The sequence below is a fragment of the Chiloscyllium plagiosum genome, unplaced genomic scaffold, assembly GCF_037043375.1.
Source record: "Chiloscyllium plagiosum isolate Xiang-an unplaced genomic scaffold, Cpla_swu_hap1 HiC_scaffold_8, whole genome shotgun sequence".
Classification (NCBI taxonomy): domain Eukaryota; kingdom Metazoa; phylum Chordata; class Chondrichthyes; order Orectolobiformes; family Hemiscylliidae; genus Chiloscyllium; species Chiloscyllium plagiosum.
In genome coordinates, this window is record NW_028270146.1 from 10374212 (window position 1) to 10392679 (window position 18468).

Consider the following 18468-nt stretch of genomic DNA (forward strand, 5'->3'; position numbering starts at 1 on the left):
GAGCAGGAGCAGGAGCAGGAAATTCAGCCCTTCGAGCCCGCTCTGCTATTTAACATAAAGATGGCTGATCTTATCCTGGTCTCAACTCCATTTTCCTGCCTGCTCCCCATTGCCCTTTATCAAACTTTTCATTAGAAGCACATTTCTTTCTTTTTTTGAATCTGTTGATTGAGTCTACCTCTTCTGTATTCTGAGGCAGAGAGTTCCATAGATTCACAACCCTCTTAGTGGCATGGTGGCTCAGTGGTTAGCACTGATGCCTCACATGGCCAGGGATCTGGGTTCGATTCCAGTCCTCGGGCTGTGCAGAGCTTGCACATTCGCCCTGTGTCTGCGTGGGTTTCCTCCCACAGTCCAAAGATGTGCAGGTTAGGTGAATTGGCCATGCTAAATCAGGTGAGTATCAGAAATAAGGTGGGTGAACTTAAGGCGTGGATCGGTACCTGGGACTACGATGTTGTGGCCATCACGGAAACGTGGATAGAAGAGGGACAGGAATGGTTATTGGAGGTTCCTGGTTACAGATGTTTCAGTAAGATTAGGGAGGGTGGTAAAAAAGGAGGGGGGGTGGCGTTGCTAATTAGAAATGGTGTAACGGCTGCAGAAAGGCAGTTCGAGGGGGATCTGCCTTTGGAGGTAGTATGGGCTGAAGTCAGAAATAGGAAAGGTGCAGTCACCTTGTTGGGTGTTTACTATAGGCCCCCCAATAGCAGCAGAGATGTGGAGAAACAGATTGGGAAACAGATTTTGGAAAGGTGCAGAAGCCACAGGGTAGTAGTCATGGGCGATTTCAACTTCCCAAATATTGATTGGAAGCTCTTTAGATCAAGTAGATTCGATGGGGCGGTGTTTGCGCAGTGTGTCCAGGAAGCTTTTCTAACTCAGTATGTAGATTGTCCGACCAGAGGGGAGGCCATATTGGATTTGGTACTCGGTAATGAACTGGGACAAGTGATGAGCTTGTTAGTGGGTGAACATTTTGGTGATGGTGACCATAATTCTGTGACTTTCACCTTGATTATGGAGAGAGATAGGTGCGTGCAACAGGGTAGGTTTTACAATTGGGGGAAGGGTAATTACGATGCTGTAAGACAGGATCTGAGGAGCATAAGTTGGGAGCATAGGCTGTCAGGGAAGGATGTCGTGGAAATGTGGAACTTTTTCAAGGAACAGATACGACGTGTCCTTGATATGTATGTACCTGTCAAGCAGGAAAGAAATGGTCGTGTGAGGGTACCTTGGTTGACGAGGGAGGTTGAATGTCTTGTAAAGAGGAAGAAGGAGGCTTACATAAGGTTGAGGAAACAGGGTTCAGACAGAGCAGTGGAGGGATACAGGATAGCCAGAAGGGACCTGAAGAAAGGGATGAGGAGAGCTAAGAGAGGGCATGAAAAATCTTTGGCGGATAGGATCAAGGATAATCCAAAGGCATTTTATGCGTATGTGAGAAACATGAGAATGGCGAGAACGAGGGTAGGTCCGATCAAGGACAGTAGTGGTAGACTGTGTATTGAGTCGGAAGAGATAGGAGAGGTCTTGAATGAGTACTTTTCTTCAGTATTTACGAACGAGAGGGACCATATTGTTGAAGAGCAGAGTGTGAAACGGACTGATAAGCTAGAGGAGATGCTTGTTAGGAAGGAAGATGTGTTGGACATTTTGAACAACTTGAGGATAGACAAGTCCCCTGGGCCTGACGGGATATATCCTAGGATTATGTGGGAAGCAAGAGAGGAAATTTCAGTACCGTTGGCAATGATCTTTTCGTCTTCACTGTCAACAGGAGTGGTACCAGGGGACTGGAGAGTGGCGAATGTTGTGCCCCTGTTCAAAAAAGGGAATAGGGATAACCCCGGGAATTACAGGCCAGTTAGTCTTACTTCGGTGGTAGGCAAAGTAATGGAAAGGGTACTGAGGGATAGGATTTATGAGTATCTGGAAAGACACTGCTTGATTAGGGACAGCCAGCACGGATTTGTGAAGGGTAGGTTGTGCCTTACAAGTCCTATTGAATTCTTTGAGGAGGTGACCAAGCATGTGGATGAGGGTAGAGCAGTGGATGTAGTATACATGGATTTTAGTAAGGCATTTGATAAGGTTCCCCATGGTAGGCTTATGTGGAAAGTCAGGAGGCATGGGATAGAGGGAAATTTGGCCAATTGGAGAGAAAACTGGCTAACCGGTCGAAGTCAGAGAGTGGTGGTAGATGGCAAATATTCAGCCTGGAGCCCAGTTACAAGTGGAGTTCCGCAGGGATCAGTTCTGGGTCCTCTGCTGTTTGTAATTTGTATTAATGACTTGGATGAGGGAGTCGAAGGGTGGGTCAGTAAATTTGCAATTGATACGAAGATTGGTGGAGTTGTGGATAGTGAGGAGGGTTGTTGTCGGCTGCAAAGAGACTTAGATATGATGCAGAGCTGGGCTGAAGAGTGGCAGATGGAGTTCAACCCTGCCAAGTGTGAGGTTGTCCATTTTGGAAAGACAAATAAGAATGCGAAATACAGGGTTAACGGTAGGCTTCTTAGTGAGGTGGAGGAACAGAGGGATCTTGGGGTCTATGTTCATAGATCTTTGAAAGTTGCCACTCAGGTGGATAGAGCTTGTAAGAAGGCCTATGGTGTATTAGCGTTCATTAGCAGAGGGATTGAATTCAAGAGTCGTGAAGTGATGTTGCAACTGTACAGGACTTTGGTTAGGCCACATTTGGAGTACTGTGTGCAGTTCTGGTCGCCTCACTTTAGGAAAGATGTGGAAGCTTTGGAGAGGGTGCAGAGAAGATTTACCAGGATGTTGTCTGGAATGGAGAATAGGTCGTACGAGGACAGGTTGAGAGTGCTAGGCCTTTTCTTGTTGGAACGGCGAAGGATGAGGGGTGACTTGATAGAGGTTTATAAGATGATCAGAAGAATAGATAGAGTAGACAGTCAGAAACTTTTTCCCCGGGTGCAACAGAGTGTTACAAGGGGACATAAATTTAAGGTGAAGGGTGGAAGGTATAGGGGAGATGTCAGGGGTGGGTTCTTTACCCAGAGAGTGGTGGGGGCATGGAATGCGCTGCCTGTGGGAGTGGCAGAGTCAGAATCTTTGTGACCTTTAAGCGGCAATTGGATAGGGACATGGATGGGTGCTTAAGCTAGGACAAATGTTCGGCACAACATCGTGGGCCAAAGGGCCTGTTCTGTGCTGTATTGTTCTATGTTCTATGTTCTAAATTGCCCAGTGTTCAGAGATGTGTCGGTAAGGTGCATTAGTCAGGGGAATGGATCTATTCTCTTATAGTCCATGAACCTTGTTTGGAATGATCTGTTGGGCATGAAAATAGGTATTTAAACCTTTACATATGTTTAGAGTGGGGTTGTTTGCAAACACTAGAACTGGAGGATAAACCTTTGTGGCCTGTTCTTATGATATTTGTGCAGTTTCATCAGCTCACTCCTTCCCCTTCCAATATCTGCTCGGACCTTTTAATACTATCAATAATCTCAGGTGACCACGAAGTACAAAACAGGTGTCTTACTATTTGTAGGGTGGTGTAGTCTCATGCTTATTCCACCAGACATATAGTCATCATAGATTGAATCTTCACTGGTCTCAAGTCTAGCCTGAGGGTAGAAATAAAGATCAATTAAAGTCTGGAAATATATTGAGTCATTCACAACATCCTAAAGCATTTTGCAGCTAATTCTGATTTCTGCTGTAATGGAGGAAAGGAAGCAGTCAATTTGCACGTAGCAAGCCCTCAGAAATTGTAATCTCAAAATGCTGACCCATCTCATTCATTGATATTGGTTGAAGGATAAATATTTGTCAAAGAAGAGATCTGGGAAAAATGTGACAGCAATCAGACCTTAGCTTAATGCCTTAACTGACCGTGCAGGACTCCCTCATCACGGCAATCAATGGTTAGCCTGGATTTTCTATCCACAGCCTTCTGACTCACAGGCTACCCTGCCACCAAATAGAGCACAGATTTCCAGATCATGCCTAACAAGCTCGATTGAATTTTTGGAGGAGGTGTCCAGGTGTGCTGATGAGGTCAGTACAGTTGATGCACTTTATGCGGATTTCAGCAAAGCCTTTGTTATGATACTAAATGGGAGAATGATAAAGAAGGTGAAAGCACATGGGATCCAGGGAAATTTGCCAAGTTAGATCCAATATTGGGTTAGTGACAGGAGACACAAGAGGGTGGTGGTAGAAGGCTGTGTGTGTGACTGTGAGTCAGTGCCCTGTGGTGTACCACAGTGATCAGTGCTGGGTCCATTATTGTTCATGGTATATATGAATGGCATAAATGAGCATGTCAGGGAGAAGATAAGTAAGTTTGCAAATAACAGAAAATTGGCCGGGTGGTTAACAGTGAGTAGGAAAGTCTTAGGTTACACAGGAGAATATAAACAGGTTGGTCAGCCAGACAGATCAGTGGCAGATGGAATTTAACACTGAGAAGTGGAAAAATACTCAACAAATGACAGGACACTAGGAAGCTCAGAGGAACAAACTGATCTTGGGATACTCGTCCACAGAACACAGAAGGCCATGAGGCCTGTTACAGGGTAGTTAAGAAGGCAAATGGGATGCTTGCCTTTGTCAGTTGATGCATAGATTATCAGAGCAAGGAGGTTATGTTGGAGCAGTATAGGATTTTTGTGAGGCTGCACTGGAGTACTGACTCAGTCTGGTCACCACACTCCAGGAATGATGTGATTGCAATGGAGGGATTACAGAGGGGATTCACCAGAATGTTGCCTGGGATGGAGCAGTTCAGTGATGAAGAGAGTCTGAATAGGTTTAGGCTGTTTTCTTTGGAGCAGAGGGGGAACCTGATAGAGGTGTGTAAGGTTATGAGGGGCATGAACGTGGTAAATAGAAAGCTGCTGTTCCCCTTATTCAAAGTTTGGTCTTTTGCAAGACTACAGTGAAAGGCGGGAGGTTTAGGAAGGATTCCATGTAAAACCTGTTCACCCAGAACGTTGTGGAGATCTGCAATGCACTGCATGGGAGGGTAGTTCGAACAGGAAACTTCAGAAGTATTTGGATGAGACACCTGAAATATCATAACAAGCAAGGCTATAGGCCTGGAACAGGACATTAGGATTAGTACAGATTTAGAGTAGCTTTTGTCAGTGCAGATTCAATGAGCTGGAGAGCTTCTTCTCTACTGTATGAATCTATGATACCATGAGATCATAATGAAATCCTACAATAAAGCTTTGGCCGTGAGCTTTTTTTGGGTGCCTTTTCGTCATCACATGAGTTATTTTCATTCCCTCTGTGATGATGTGGTTTTTTTGACGTTGTGACTGAGACTTCATTTACTTCGTGAACACATTAAAAGGTTCACTGCATGCTAACCATGATTTCCTGGCCACTTAGGGATATTCAAAAAAATCAAATTCCCAGCAGGCCATGCTGTTCTTTGGGACCACACATTCCAAAGATACAACATATGTTTGTGGTGTAAGAAGACACTTACATTAATTTTGCTGCTTTTCACAATCCCAGTACTAAAGATCTCAAGTAAATAAAGAGTGCGGGTAAGTGACGTTGAAATGGCCGAATGGCCTTCCTTCCACTCCTATGTCTTATGATCTTTTGGACTGAGAACATAGAACATAGAAAAGTACAGCACAGAACAAACCCTTCAGCCCACTATATTGTGCCAAGAATTAATCCTAATCTAAAATAAAATTACCTAATCTACGCACCCCTCAATTCACTGCTGTCCATGTGCATGTCCAGCAGTCACTTAAATGTCCGTAATGACTCTGCTTCCACCACCACAGCTAGCAACGCATTCCATGCATTCACAACTCTTTGTGTAAAGAACCTACCTCAGACATCCCCTCTATATCTTTCTCCTAACACCTTAAAACTGTAACCCCTCGTGGCAGTCAATCCTGCCCTGGGGAAAAGTTTCTGGCTACTGACTTCATCCATGCCTCTCATTACCTTGTACACCTCAATCAGGTCAACTTTCTTCCTCCTTCTCTCCAGAGAGAAAAGTCTGAGCTTAGTCAACCTCTCTCTGTAAGACAAGCCCTCCACAATCCAGGCAGCATCCTGGTAAACCTTCTTTACACCCTCTCCAAAGCCTCTGTATCTTTCCTACAATAGGGCAACCAGAACTGGACACAATACTCCAAGTGTAGCCTCACCAGGGTTTTGTAGAGCTGTAGCACAACCTTGTGGCTCTTAAACTCAATTCCCCTGTTAATGAAAGCCAAAACACCATATGCTTTCTTAACAACTCTATCTACTTGGGTGGCAACTTTGAGGGATCTTGAGGCAACTTGCATACCAAGATCCCGCTGTTCCTCCATACTGCCAAGAATCCTGTCTTTAATCCTATATTCAGCATTCGAGTTCGACATTCCAAAATGCATCACTTCGCATTTATCCAGGTTGAACTCCATCTGCCATTTCTCAGCCCAGCTTTGCATCCTGTCTATGTCATGCTGCAGCCTGCAGTAGCCCTCGATACTATCTACGGCACCTCCAACCTTTGTGTCATCTGCAAATTTACTAACCCACCCCTCAACCTCCTCATCCAAGTCATTTATAAAAAACTACAAAGAGCAGAGGCCCAAGAACAGAGCCCTGCAGAACACCACTCACCACTAACCTCCAGGCAGAATAATTTCCATATACAACCACTCTCTGCCTTCTGTCAACCAACCAATTCTGAATCCAGATAGCCAAATCTCCCTGTATCCCATACTTCCTGACTTTATGAATGAGCCTTCCATAGGATACCTTATCAAATGCCTTGCTGAAGTCCATACACACCACATCCACTGCTCGACCTTTGTTGACTTGTCTCGTTACCTCCTAAAAGAACTCAATAAGATTTGTGAGGCATTACCTGCCCCTCACAAAGCCATGCTGACTGCCTTTAATCACGCTATGCTTTTCCAAATAGTCATAAATCCTATCCTTCAGAATTTTTTCCAAAACCTTGTTGACCACAGTCATCAGACTGACTGGTCTGTAATTGGCAGGGATTTCCCTATTCCCCTTCTTGAAAAGAGGAACAACATTTGCCTCCTTCCAATTCTCCAGTAAAACTCCCTGGAGAGTGAGGACGCTTAGCAACCTCCTTTCTTGCTTCCCGGAGGAGCCTTAGATAAATCTGGTCTGGCCCTGGGTCTTATCTATCTTAATGTTTGCCAAAATTTCCAGCACATCAACTTCATCAATCTTGATCTGGTCAAGCCTGTTTCCTGGCTCCTCAAAGTTCTCATTCACAACAAGGTCCCTTTCCTAAGTGAAATCTGCAGCAGAAGACTCATTTAGGGCTTCCCCTATCTGCTGAGACTCCACGCACAAGTTCCCTACGTTATCCCTGGCCAGCATTACCCGTCTCCCTGATCATTCTCTTATTCTTCACATATGAGTAAAATGCCTTTGGGTTCTTCCTAATCCTTCTTGCCAAGCCTTTTTCATTCCTCCTCTTCGCTCTCTTCAGTCCATTTTGAGGTATTTTCTAGTAAGCCTGTAATCCTCTAAAGCTGTGCTGGATTCTTGCTCAGCAAGGACTTGATGACGAGATACCAGCTTCCGTGCAGTTATTTCAGGGTGACGAGGCACTACTTGTTATAACTTCTTGTCTATATATTAGACCACTAAATCCTCTGCTTCCTTTAACTTGCTCTCCTGACTATTGATCTCTCTGCTGTTTGGAGTTTGTAGACTTGTGCAAAATAGCTCCCATCTTTACTGAGATAACCATAATTACTTATTTCAAAGTAATTCATTAAACTACATGAAACTGCCTTGTGGTTTGAGAGATATAATAAAAACAACAATGGATGTGAAATCCCTCAAAACCTCTCCTACTGCCATGGATTAGTGTTTCCATGAAAGCCACACCATCAAAGTAGGACAATGAATGCAGTTTCTCTTTTTCATATCCACCTATCCTTGATAATTGAAGGTGATAGGAAGCCAATACCTCTGAAACAGCAGCAGTTTCTCCAATACTCAAGACTGGGGAGACCTTTAGGAGAGAATGAAAATAGTTTAGGTTTGGCACAAATGATTACCAATGTTGCAGAAACGTTTTTATATGTTATAAGAATTACCTGGAGTTTACAGCAGCCAAAAGACTGCATGACCGAATTAGAGCATGCCAATACTTATGCACCCCATGCAATCTATTTTTTCTGAGCCCATCAACACATCATTACATTCCATCTCCATTTTGTCTATTATCCTATCCATGCCCCTCATGATTTTGTAAACCTCTATAAGGTCACCCCTCAGCCTCCGACACTCCAGGGAAAACAGCCCCAGCCTGTTCAACCTCGCCCTGTAGCTCAAACCCTCCAACCCTGGCAACATCCTTGCAAATCTTTTCTGAACCCTTTCATGTTTCACAACATCTTTCCGATAGGAAGGAGACCAGAATTGCATGCAATATTCTAACAATGGCCTAACCAATGTCCTGTACAGCTGCAACATGACCTCCCAACTCCTGCACTCAATACTCTGACCAATAAAGGAAAACATACCAAACGCCTTCTTCACTATCCTATCTACCTGCGACTCTACTTTCAAGGAGCTGTTGACCTGCACTCCAAGGTCTCTTCGTTCAGCAACACTCCCTAGGACCTTACCATTAAGTGTATACGTCCTGCTAAGATTTGCTTTCCCAAAATACAGTATCTCGCATTTATCTAAATTAAACTCCATCTGCCACTTCTCGGTTCATTGGCCATCTGATCAAGATCCCGTTGTAACCTGAGGTATGGAGCTGATTTTAAAAGTACAGTAAGAGTGACTGACATGTGGGAATGTTTGACCAAGAGTATGATTCCACAGCACTACCAAAACTGAAGTTAATGGATCCAAGGGGGAACTTCGCCATTACCTGGCTCAAGGGAAACTGGTTGTGCTTGTTGGAGGATAATTGTTTCAACACTAGGACATTTCTGCAAGAGGTCATCAGGGTAGAATCCTACACCCAAACAGCTGTTCCAACATAAAATCAGAGGTATGGATGTGCACAGCTTTTTTTTTCTTCACTGCCCAGATAATGTGCCCACATGCAAAGTAAAACAGTGGAAGATAGCCAAACAGACTCTGCTATTCAAGCAAGATGTGTGGGTGAGCTTGGGATGTGGTACAGACAGAAAACAAGAAACTACAGGTGAGTTAGCTCAATGTCTGGCAGAGAGAAATGAGGATATGTACATAGGAGGTGTGGTTTGTAAGTTTGCTAATGATTCCAAAATTAGTGGTATAGTGGACAGCAAAGAAGGTTACCTCAGAGTATAATGGGACCTTGAACAGATGGGCAAATGAGACAAAGAGTGTCCTTATAGTGTGGAAACAGGCCATTTGGCCCAATGAGTCCGCTCTCTGAAGAGCATCCCACCCAGACTCACCACTCCTGTAACTCTGCATTTCCCATGGCCCGCCCCTCCAATCGCCACCAGGACAGAACCCCACTGGTCCTCACCTACCACCCCACCAACCTCCAGATACATCGTATCATCCGTCGTCATTTCTGCCACCTCCAAACAGACCCCACCACCAGGGATATATTTCCCTCCCCTCCCCTATCAGCATTCCGGAAAGACCACTCCCTCCGCGATTCCATCGTCAGGTCCACATCCCCCACCAACCCAACTTCCACTCCCGGCACCTTCCCCTGCAACCGCAAAAAATGCAGAACTTGCACCCACACCTCCCCCCTCATTTCCCTCCAAGGCCCCAAGGGATCCTTCCATATCCATCACAAATTCACCTGCACCTCCACACACATCATTTACTGCATCCGCTGCACCCGATGTGGCCTCCTCTACACTGGGGAGACAGGCCGCCTACTTGCGGAACGTTTCAGAGAACACTTCTGGGACACTCGAACCAACCAACCCAACCGTCCCGTGGCTGAACACTTTAACTCTCCCTCCCACTCCGCCAAGGACATGCAGGTCCTTGGCCTCCTCCATCGCCAGACCATGGCAACATGACGCCTGGAGGAAGAGCACCTCATCTTCCGCCTAGGAACCCTCCAACCACAGGGGATGAATGCAGATTTCTCCAGCTTCTTCATTTCCCCTCCCCCCACCTTGTCTCAGTCCCAACCCTCGGATTCAGCACCGCCTTCTTGACCTGCAATCTTCTTCCCGACCTCTCTGCCCCCACCCCCTCTCCAGCCTATCACCTTCACCTTAACATCCTCCCACCTATCGCGTTGCCAATGCCCCTCCCCCAAGTCCCTACCTTTTATCTTAGCCTGCTTGGCACATCCTCCTCATTCCTGAAGAAGGGCTTATGGCCGAAACGTTGATTCTCCTGCTCCTTGGATGCTGCCTGACCTGCTGTGCTTTTCCAGCAACACATTTTTCATTTCTCATGGCTAATCCACCTAAACATCTTTGGATGCTATGGACAATTAGCATGGCCAATCCACCCTAACCTGCACATCTTTGACTGTGGGAACAAATCGGAGCAAACCAGCACAGACACGGGGTGTCTGTGCAAACTCCACACACGCAGTCGCCCAAGGCTGGAATTGAACCCTGGCATTGTGAGGCAGGAGTGCTAACCACTGAGTCACCTAGTCAGGACAGTGAAGAAAGCATTTGGTATGTTTTATTGGTCAATACATTGAGTATAGGAGTTGGGTTGTCATGTTGCAGCTGTACGGGGCATTGGTTAGGCCATTTTTGGAATATTGTGTTCAATTCTGGTCTCCCCGCTATAGAAAAGATGTTGTGAAACTTGAAAGGGTTCAGAAAAAATATACAAGGATATTGCCAGGGTTGGAGGATTTGAGCAATACAGAAATCAAGAGACTTTTTTCCCTGGAGCATTGGAGGCTGAGGGGTAACCTTTTTGAAGTTTATAGAATCATGAGGGGAACGGATAGGGTAAACAGTCAAGGTATTTTCTCTATAGAAGGAGAGTCCAAAACTAAGGTTTAAGGTGAGATGGGAAAGATTTAGCGGGGACCTAAGGGGCAGCTTTTCCACACAGAGGGTGGTGCGTGTATGGAATGAGCTGCCAGAGGAAGTGGTGGAGGCTGGTACAATTAAAACATTTAAAAGGCATCTGGATGGGTATATGAATAGGAAGGGATATGGGCCAAGTGCTGGCAAAAGGGACGAGGTTAATTTAGAGTATCTGGTTGGTGTGGGTAAGATGGACCAAATGGTCCATTTCTGTGCTGTACATGTTGATGACTTTATGATTCTAAATGCTGGAATATTTTATTAAGGTGGATGTAGCGAGGCAGTTGGAAAATCAAAATGTAATTGGACAGAGTCAACTTGATTTTGGGAAAGACAATTTATGTTTGGGGAAATCGTATCTGACTAAGTTTTTGGAGTGTTTCTGAGGAAATAGCAAGCAATGAGGATAAAGAGGAACCTGCTTCAACTAGATGTCCAGAAGACATTTCAACAAGATGTCAGCACTTTGTCCAAAACTCTCCATCTGCACTACCCTGCCCTCTATACAGCAAATAAAAGCAAAATATTGCAGATGCTAGAATCTGAAACAAAGAGAAAATGCTGGAGGAACTCAGCAGGTCTAGTAGTATTTGTGGAGAGAGAAACATAGTTAATCTTCTTCAGAACTGGAAGATGTTGAAAAATAGGCTATTTTTATACTTTTGACAGAGACAGAGGAGGAGCAAGTGGACAGATGGTGTAGAGATACAGTGAAAAATGTAAAGTGTTTGTTAATAAAGTGAAGGACTGAAACATAGGATTGTTCTCTCAGTAGAGAAGATGACTGGTAGTGGTTTACCTGAGGGTCACCATGCCTCAGGTACGGAGAGAAGAGGTTGAGAAGGAGAGTCTTTCATGGCAACCACTGTTGTGGACGAGGCTGGACCCCCTCAAAACATTTCAAGAAGGTAGCCCAGACCCTCACTTTGTTAGTTATTTTGAGCAGGTGTATGGTGGATATCCCAGGAGTGATGCAGCTGGCCCAACCACTCAGTTTTAAACAAAACAGAATTCATTTTACACATGAACAAAAGCAAATTGAATTTAGAATAACAACCTATCTGAAACCCCAGTTGACTCTCTCGCAACTTAATGATGCTGTTCCAAATATTTGTGCCATCCCCATAAACACCCCCTTGGCAAAAAAAAGATAAAATCAAACACAGGTTCTTATAGGAGAGAGATTGTAGAGAGAGAGAGAGAGAAAAAGAGAAAGAGGGGTTCAGCCTGGAGCTGTTTCTCTGGGTCCAGCAATAATTGACTACTTGCTAAAACCAAACCAAACCAAACCAACCCCTGAACTGGGACAACTAGCCATTTCCCTTTCATTGTAAAAGTGTTTTAAAAGAAAGACTTAAAAGCATTCTCAAATAAATAAACCCAGACATATCGGAACCTCTGACTTTACGACCCCCTCTGAAAAGAAAATAAGGATAATTTAATCTTGTTAAAGGAGCAGCATCGTCACACCACAGCAAGTATGGAAATTGAACTCACACCGTTGGCATTACTCTGCATTACAATCCAGCCATTTCGTCATTTGAGCCCTTGGGTCTTGGCAGGGATCCTGATGATTGAGGGGAGGAGCTAGACAAAGCACAATCCAAAACAAGTCCTCAATAGTGATTTAGGTGGAAGCCATTCATGTGATATCAGTGGTGAGGACAGTGGATAAAGGCTGCGGCTGTATGGAGAACCCCAGTCAGCAAGGTCTCCTTATCCCTAGAACTGGATCTACCTTTTGTCAAAGGCTGTGTGTCTGCTGATGTACAGCAGCATTCCGACATAAAAGATGTCCTGCACATGATCCCAATCGGAACTATCAGAACAAATCCTCAAAACATTTGAAGAAGGTAACCCAGACCCGAGTTTTGCGAGTTGGTTTAAGCAGTCAGAACGCAGGTATTCCAGGACGGATTAAGCTGGCCAAGCCCCATTAGTTTTAAACAAAACAGAATTTATTTCCAAGATTACGAAATTATTACGAACAAAATCGGATGGATGTTGTGAAACTTGAAAGAGTTCTGAAAAGATTTACAAGGATGTTGGAGGGTTTGAGCTACAGGGAGAGGCTGGAAAGGCTGGAGGCTGAGGAGGTTTATAAAATCATGAGGGGCACAGAAAGGGTAAACAGACAAGCTATTTTTCTCCGGTGTGGAGGATCCAGAGCTAGAGGGGTGTAGGTATAAGAGAAAAGATGTAAAAGGAACCGAAGAGGCAACTTTTTCATGTAGAGGGTGGTGTGTGTGTGTGGAACGAACTGCCAAGGAAGTGGTGGGGGCTGGTCCAATTACAACATTTAAAAGGCATCTGGATGGGGGGACATGGATAGGAAGAGTTTAGAGGGATATGGGCCAAGTGCTGGCAAATGGGGCAAGGGTAGTTAAGGATATCTGGGCCGACAGGGACGAGCTGGACCAAAGGGTTTGTTTCCATGCTGTACATCTCTATGACTCTAGGTTGTGTACCGAGAGGAATTTAACCCCCTGCTCTCTCTTGTTACTCCTCTGTTATTGACAAAATATAAGGAAAAATATATTTTCCAACACCTTCCAGATCTGGAGAAGAGTCATACTAGATTTGAAACGTTAACCTTTTTAGCAGATCAGGCTTAAGAGTCATCTGCATACCCATCAGAATCTTACCAAACACACCAGAATTTAGTCACTGTCTTTTCTCAAAACACATATTATGAATCTGCAAAAGCCGGCAAATACCTTTCCTTCACCGATTTTGCAGTTTCTCTGGGGTACAGGGTCAGAAAGGGTAGGTGTTCGATCTTCATGTTCAAACCCAGGCTCATGCGCTTCAAAGTGGCCATGGGACCTAAGGGATTCTCTTTTTGTGGTCCTTTCTGCCCGGGAAGGCGCTGCTTTAAGCTGCATCTGCAAGAAAGAAAGATCTGCATTTGAATATCACATTTCACAACCTTTACAGTCATTTAAAGTGCTGCTGCAGTGGTATTGGATGAAATGTGACAACAAATATTTGTGTGGGATGACTCAACAAACAGCAGTGAGATATTTAAGAAAGTGAGGACTGTAGATACTGGAGATCAGAGTCAAGAGTGCGGTGCTGGAAAAGCACAAGCAGCATCCGAGGAGCAGGAGAATCGAGTATAAGCCCTTCATCAGAAAGCAGTGAGATATTTACACACGCAAAAGCGGAAGTTACTGGAAAAGCTTAGCAGGTCCGACAGCATTTGTGGAGCGAAATCAAAGTTAATGTTTCAGGTCCGGTGACTCTTCAGAACTCAATGAGATATTGATCATCTATCTAGACATTGTTGATTAAGGAGAACCATTAGCTAGAACATCAGAGAAAATTACAATTTTCTTCAAACTGCTGCAGCATGATCCAGTTAGGCATCTTATTGAACAAATGGTGCCGCTGACAACACAGCACCCCTTCTGTTTTGTGCTCGTTGTATCATCCGAGAATAGGTGCTTAAGACTCCTGCTGGGTAACGTAAACTCTCAACCTTCTGATTTAGAGGCAGGGGAGCTAATCAATTAGCCAGGCTCTTCCTTTGTGCATTAGTGCAGCCTGAGAACTGCTTACAGAGTGAAGACCAAATTCTGTCTTGTGCTCCTGTCCTAAGATGTAACTATTCAGCCAGGTGTTCTCCACTCACTTCCATTTCACTGGACCCTGAGTCTGTGACACACTATTCACTGAGGAGGCTGATCTAAAAATGCAAAGGATCCTGAATTCCCTGAGAGACGCAATGCATTACAGCTGCCCTGGTCTTGTGAAATTTTTAGCAGGACACTCTTAGCAACACGATGTTTTCCATCCCTGTGGTACTGACGTCCAGATCAGCACCATATTGATGGAGTGCTTGACATGACAATTCAGAAAACCTTTGGAAATTGCCATGACATTCACATTTGTGCACACTGAGGCCTTGCAATCTCAATTGTGATCCCTAGTGGGACTGTTCCTGACAAAACAGGTTCCAAAACCAATTATTTTCTATTAGGCAGCCAGTCCACAGAGATTATTAGATATGACTTGAGATTGACCACTTAGGTCAATCCTCTGAGATGGGGAGAAATTTCTTCACCCAGAGAGGGGTGAGCCTATGCAATTCACTACCACAGAAACTAGTCAAGACCAAAACATTAACTGTTTTCAAGAAGGAATTAGATATAGTTCTTTACTTTAAAGGATCAAGGAAATGGGGAGAAAGTGGGAAGAGGGTACTGGAGGGTACGTGGATGAGCAGCCATGATCATGTTGAATGGTGGAGCAGGCTTGAAGGGCTGAATGGCTTACACTTGTTCCTATTTTCTATATTTGTGTGAATGTCCAACCCAGAATGCTACTCCTCCTGTAGCAGGAAGATAGCAGGTATATCAATGATGTTAACCCATGTGCTAATCTTCTCCCCCACCATGTTCCCCATGACTTCTCAGGAGAGAAGGATTCCACCCAAGGTCTCAGTGCAGTTCTTGTGGGAGGATTGGGTGAAGAGGAAAGGTCAATTAATTCCACCCAAATCATTCCTTGATGGACATAATCAAGCAACATTCCTGATGAAGAATGGTAAATATCTCAAATTTGCAACAATTCTACACAAATAGTGAATCATATCCAAACCTTTCGATGATCTGTTATCTGTAAATCTTCTGTACTTTTCCATTTCCCAACATTCGCAGAAAGTACCTGCTGCTGAGGGACAAATTTTAATCAGAAGGTTTCATTCTTGATAACTAGCACACTATAATGGGAAGGAAAAAGGAATGGTTTCGAATCAATTATGACTAAGAACTGGTAGCTTGTGGATATGGCTGACAAAGGCATATTTTATGGAAGCATTTCATTTTGCACCCATCTAGAAAATGTGCAAGATATACCAACTAAAGGGGAAAATGAACATTTATACTGCATGAGAGGGAAGTTCTCTTTGATTGGCAAATGGACCTTACCACAATAGAAATATTGTTCTGGAGAATCTACCAATTAATGATGATTGACATTTAACTACCTGTTTAAATTTTAAAGCATACAGGTTGACTGTCAATGGTGAGAACATTATCCCTGACAAAGATATCATCAAATGGCTGTCACCTATTTTGTTGGGTATAAATATTTGCACCTACATGTTCTTTCTGTCTGACAAGGATTCATCTGTAATTCAGTACACGATGCTATAGTACGGAAAAATGCATTCCCTCGTTTTGGACAGGCAGCGAGGACAAATACCTGCCCAGAATTAAAAAGAGGAAAAGGGGAAAATAAGTGACTTCTAAAATCCCAAACTGGAGAGATAGTGGTAGCAGTGAAGCTGGCATAAGGTTGCAAGTTGTAGCTGCTTCTGGAAGCACTTGTTTCGATGTGCCCATCAGACATTAGGGCACCTATTCTTTTCAGAGTAGGTATCCCACTTCTAAGAGAGGCCAAAAGCAGCGAATACAACTCAGACTGCACCTGGCCAGGACCCGTAACCCTGGAGCATGCCACATGACCCAGGCAAATGGGGTCAGGTTGACTGAGTCCAGTCAGGCACGTGCCATCAACTGGGCTGGAGGGTTGCGTTGGCTATTTCCACCTAAGTTTTCCATTAACACCTCAGGTTAATTGGCAGCGAAGCTGAAAATGTGTTGCTGGAAAAGCGCAGCATCCAAGGAACAGGAGAATCAATGTTTCGGGCATAAGCCCTTCTGGAAGGCAAATCTTGCCCTTTGCTCTGCTGAGGAATTGGACAGAGTGAAGAAGACTATGGGCACTCCATCACCTGCCTCCTCTATGCCAAGAGAGAGAGTCTAACAGCATTACCAAAACAACTAGGGCCAGGAAATAAACAGCTTGCATTATGTACAACACTGTCCTTCATACCGTAATGCCCAAAAACATTTTCTAGCATGTTGTGGTGGGAAGACAGGCAACATCAGAGGCACTGCTCAAGGTAGTATAAAGTGGCAGAACAATAGGTGTTGGCACTTTATTATCAGGGTGGGAACAGAGGGACAAGTTGATCTGAGGGAAAGAGAATAACAGAACTGATGAGCTGGAAGCAAGGGATTTTGTAAACGTCCTCAAGCAGAGAAAGAAAATCCAGGGATAATGAGAAAAAATAGAATTGTATTCACAGCTGAATTGTTTTTCAAAAGACCTATCCCAATGTCCCGCCTGCAATAGTCAATTCTCTAATTCTATCGTATGATTGGATTCCTGGATGGCACACATGAATTACTCAGTGAATGTTTTTCATTCTCATTATCCTTAATCAGCCTGAGGACACATCCATGACTAATGTAGCACTTACCAGGACATTGACAGCAGAGTCCAAGTCACTCCCATTTTGATCAGGTGCTTGATTCAAGTAGTGATGATGGTTTCCTGCATGTGTTTTTTGTGGTTTCTTGTGTGCTTGTGTTTGCTGTACAAACTAAAGATAATATATCAATAAAATCTGCACTCAGGATGTAGGTCATCTCTACATTTCCCAGAGAAGAATGTTAAACATAGTAAGATATTGAAATAAAAAACAGCAAGTGCTCAAATTAACAAGAATTGGTAACAATTTTTGTCATGACATCAAACATTAACTGGTTTTCTCACCACAGCTGCTGCCTGTCCCGCTGAGAGTTTTTGTGTATTTTCTGTTTTTGTTTCCAATTTCCAATCTCTGTCATATTATACTTTTGTTATAATGTGGAACTTGAATCAGACATAGGTCGGATCAGAAGGATACAGTGAACCAACTGGATTTTCAAAGAGAGTTGGCAGCTTGAAATAGCTGGTATCATTGTGGATGTTATTAATCGCAAAAATACCATACCCATTAAAATTACAAAATTCAGAAGTTAGAGCAGGAAGTTTATACATATGACACATTTGGTCATAGATTTCAGCTGATTGCTCATGCATATCCATCCTTTGTTTTAGGAATACAAGACTGAAGGTTACCCTTTAACAGTTTTTTTAAACTTAATCTTTCTTGGGATGTGGGTATTACTGGCTGGAGCAGCATTTATTATCCATCATAAATGCTATTTAAAAGGAAGTGTTGAAACCCCTTCTTGAACCACTGTGGTTTCTGTGGGGTAGGGACATCCACAGGATTAAGGAGGAGTCTGACCCAGTGACACTGAAGGAACAACAATATATTTCCAAGTCAGGATGGTGAGTAACTCAGAGGGGAACCTGCAAGTGGTGGGGTTCTACTATGTCTGCTCCCCTTGTCCTTCTAGATGGAAGTGGTCATGGGTTGGGATGAGCTGTCAAAAGAGCCTTGATAATTGTTGTATCTTGAAGATGGCGCACGTTGCTGCTGTTACCAATATTTTCCTTAACCATTACAAATCTTTTTCCTTTGTGCCACGTATGACTCCAATCAGCAGAGAGATTTTTAAAATTCCCTCATGGGAAGTAGGTGCCCATCATTGCCCATCTCCGGTTGCCCCTTGAGAAGGTGGGGTTGAGCTGTTTTCTTCTACCAGTGCAGTCCATGTGCTGTGGTAGACCCCCTAAGAAAGGAATTTCAGGGTTTTGACCCAGT

The 18468-nt window shown here is 44.0% G+C and overlaps 1 protein-coding gene across 1 annotated transcript in view; it reads right to left on the reverse strand.

Moving 5' to 3' along the window:
• The window catches only part of LOC122553947 (uncharacterized), a 126448-nt gene that overhangs the window by 40801 nt on the left and 67179 nt on the right, over positions 1–18468 (reverse strand). The window contains exons 14-18 of the mRNA XM_087989515.1: positions 17233–17346; positions 15564–15635; positions 13679–13840; positions 7955–7999; positions 3518–3602 (exon numbers count right to left, since the gene is read on the reverse strand). Coding sequence (XP_087845641.1) covers positions 3518–3602; positions 7955–7999; positions 13679–13840; positions 15564–15635; positions 17233–17346 — 478 coding nt within the window. The remainder of the gene's footprint in view (positions 1–3517; positions 3603–7954; positions 8000–13678; positions 13841–15563; positions 15636–17232; positions 17347–18468) is intronic.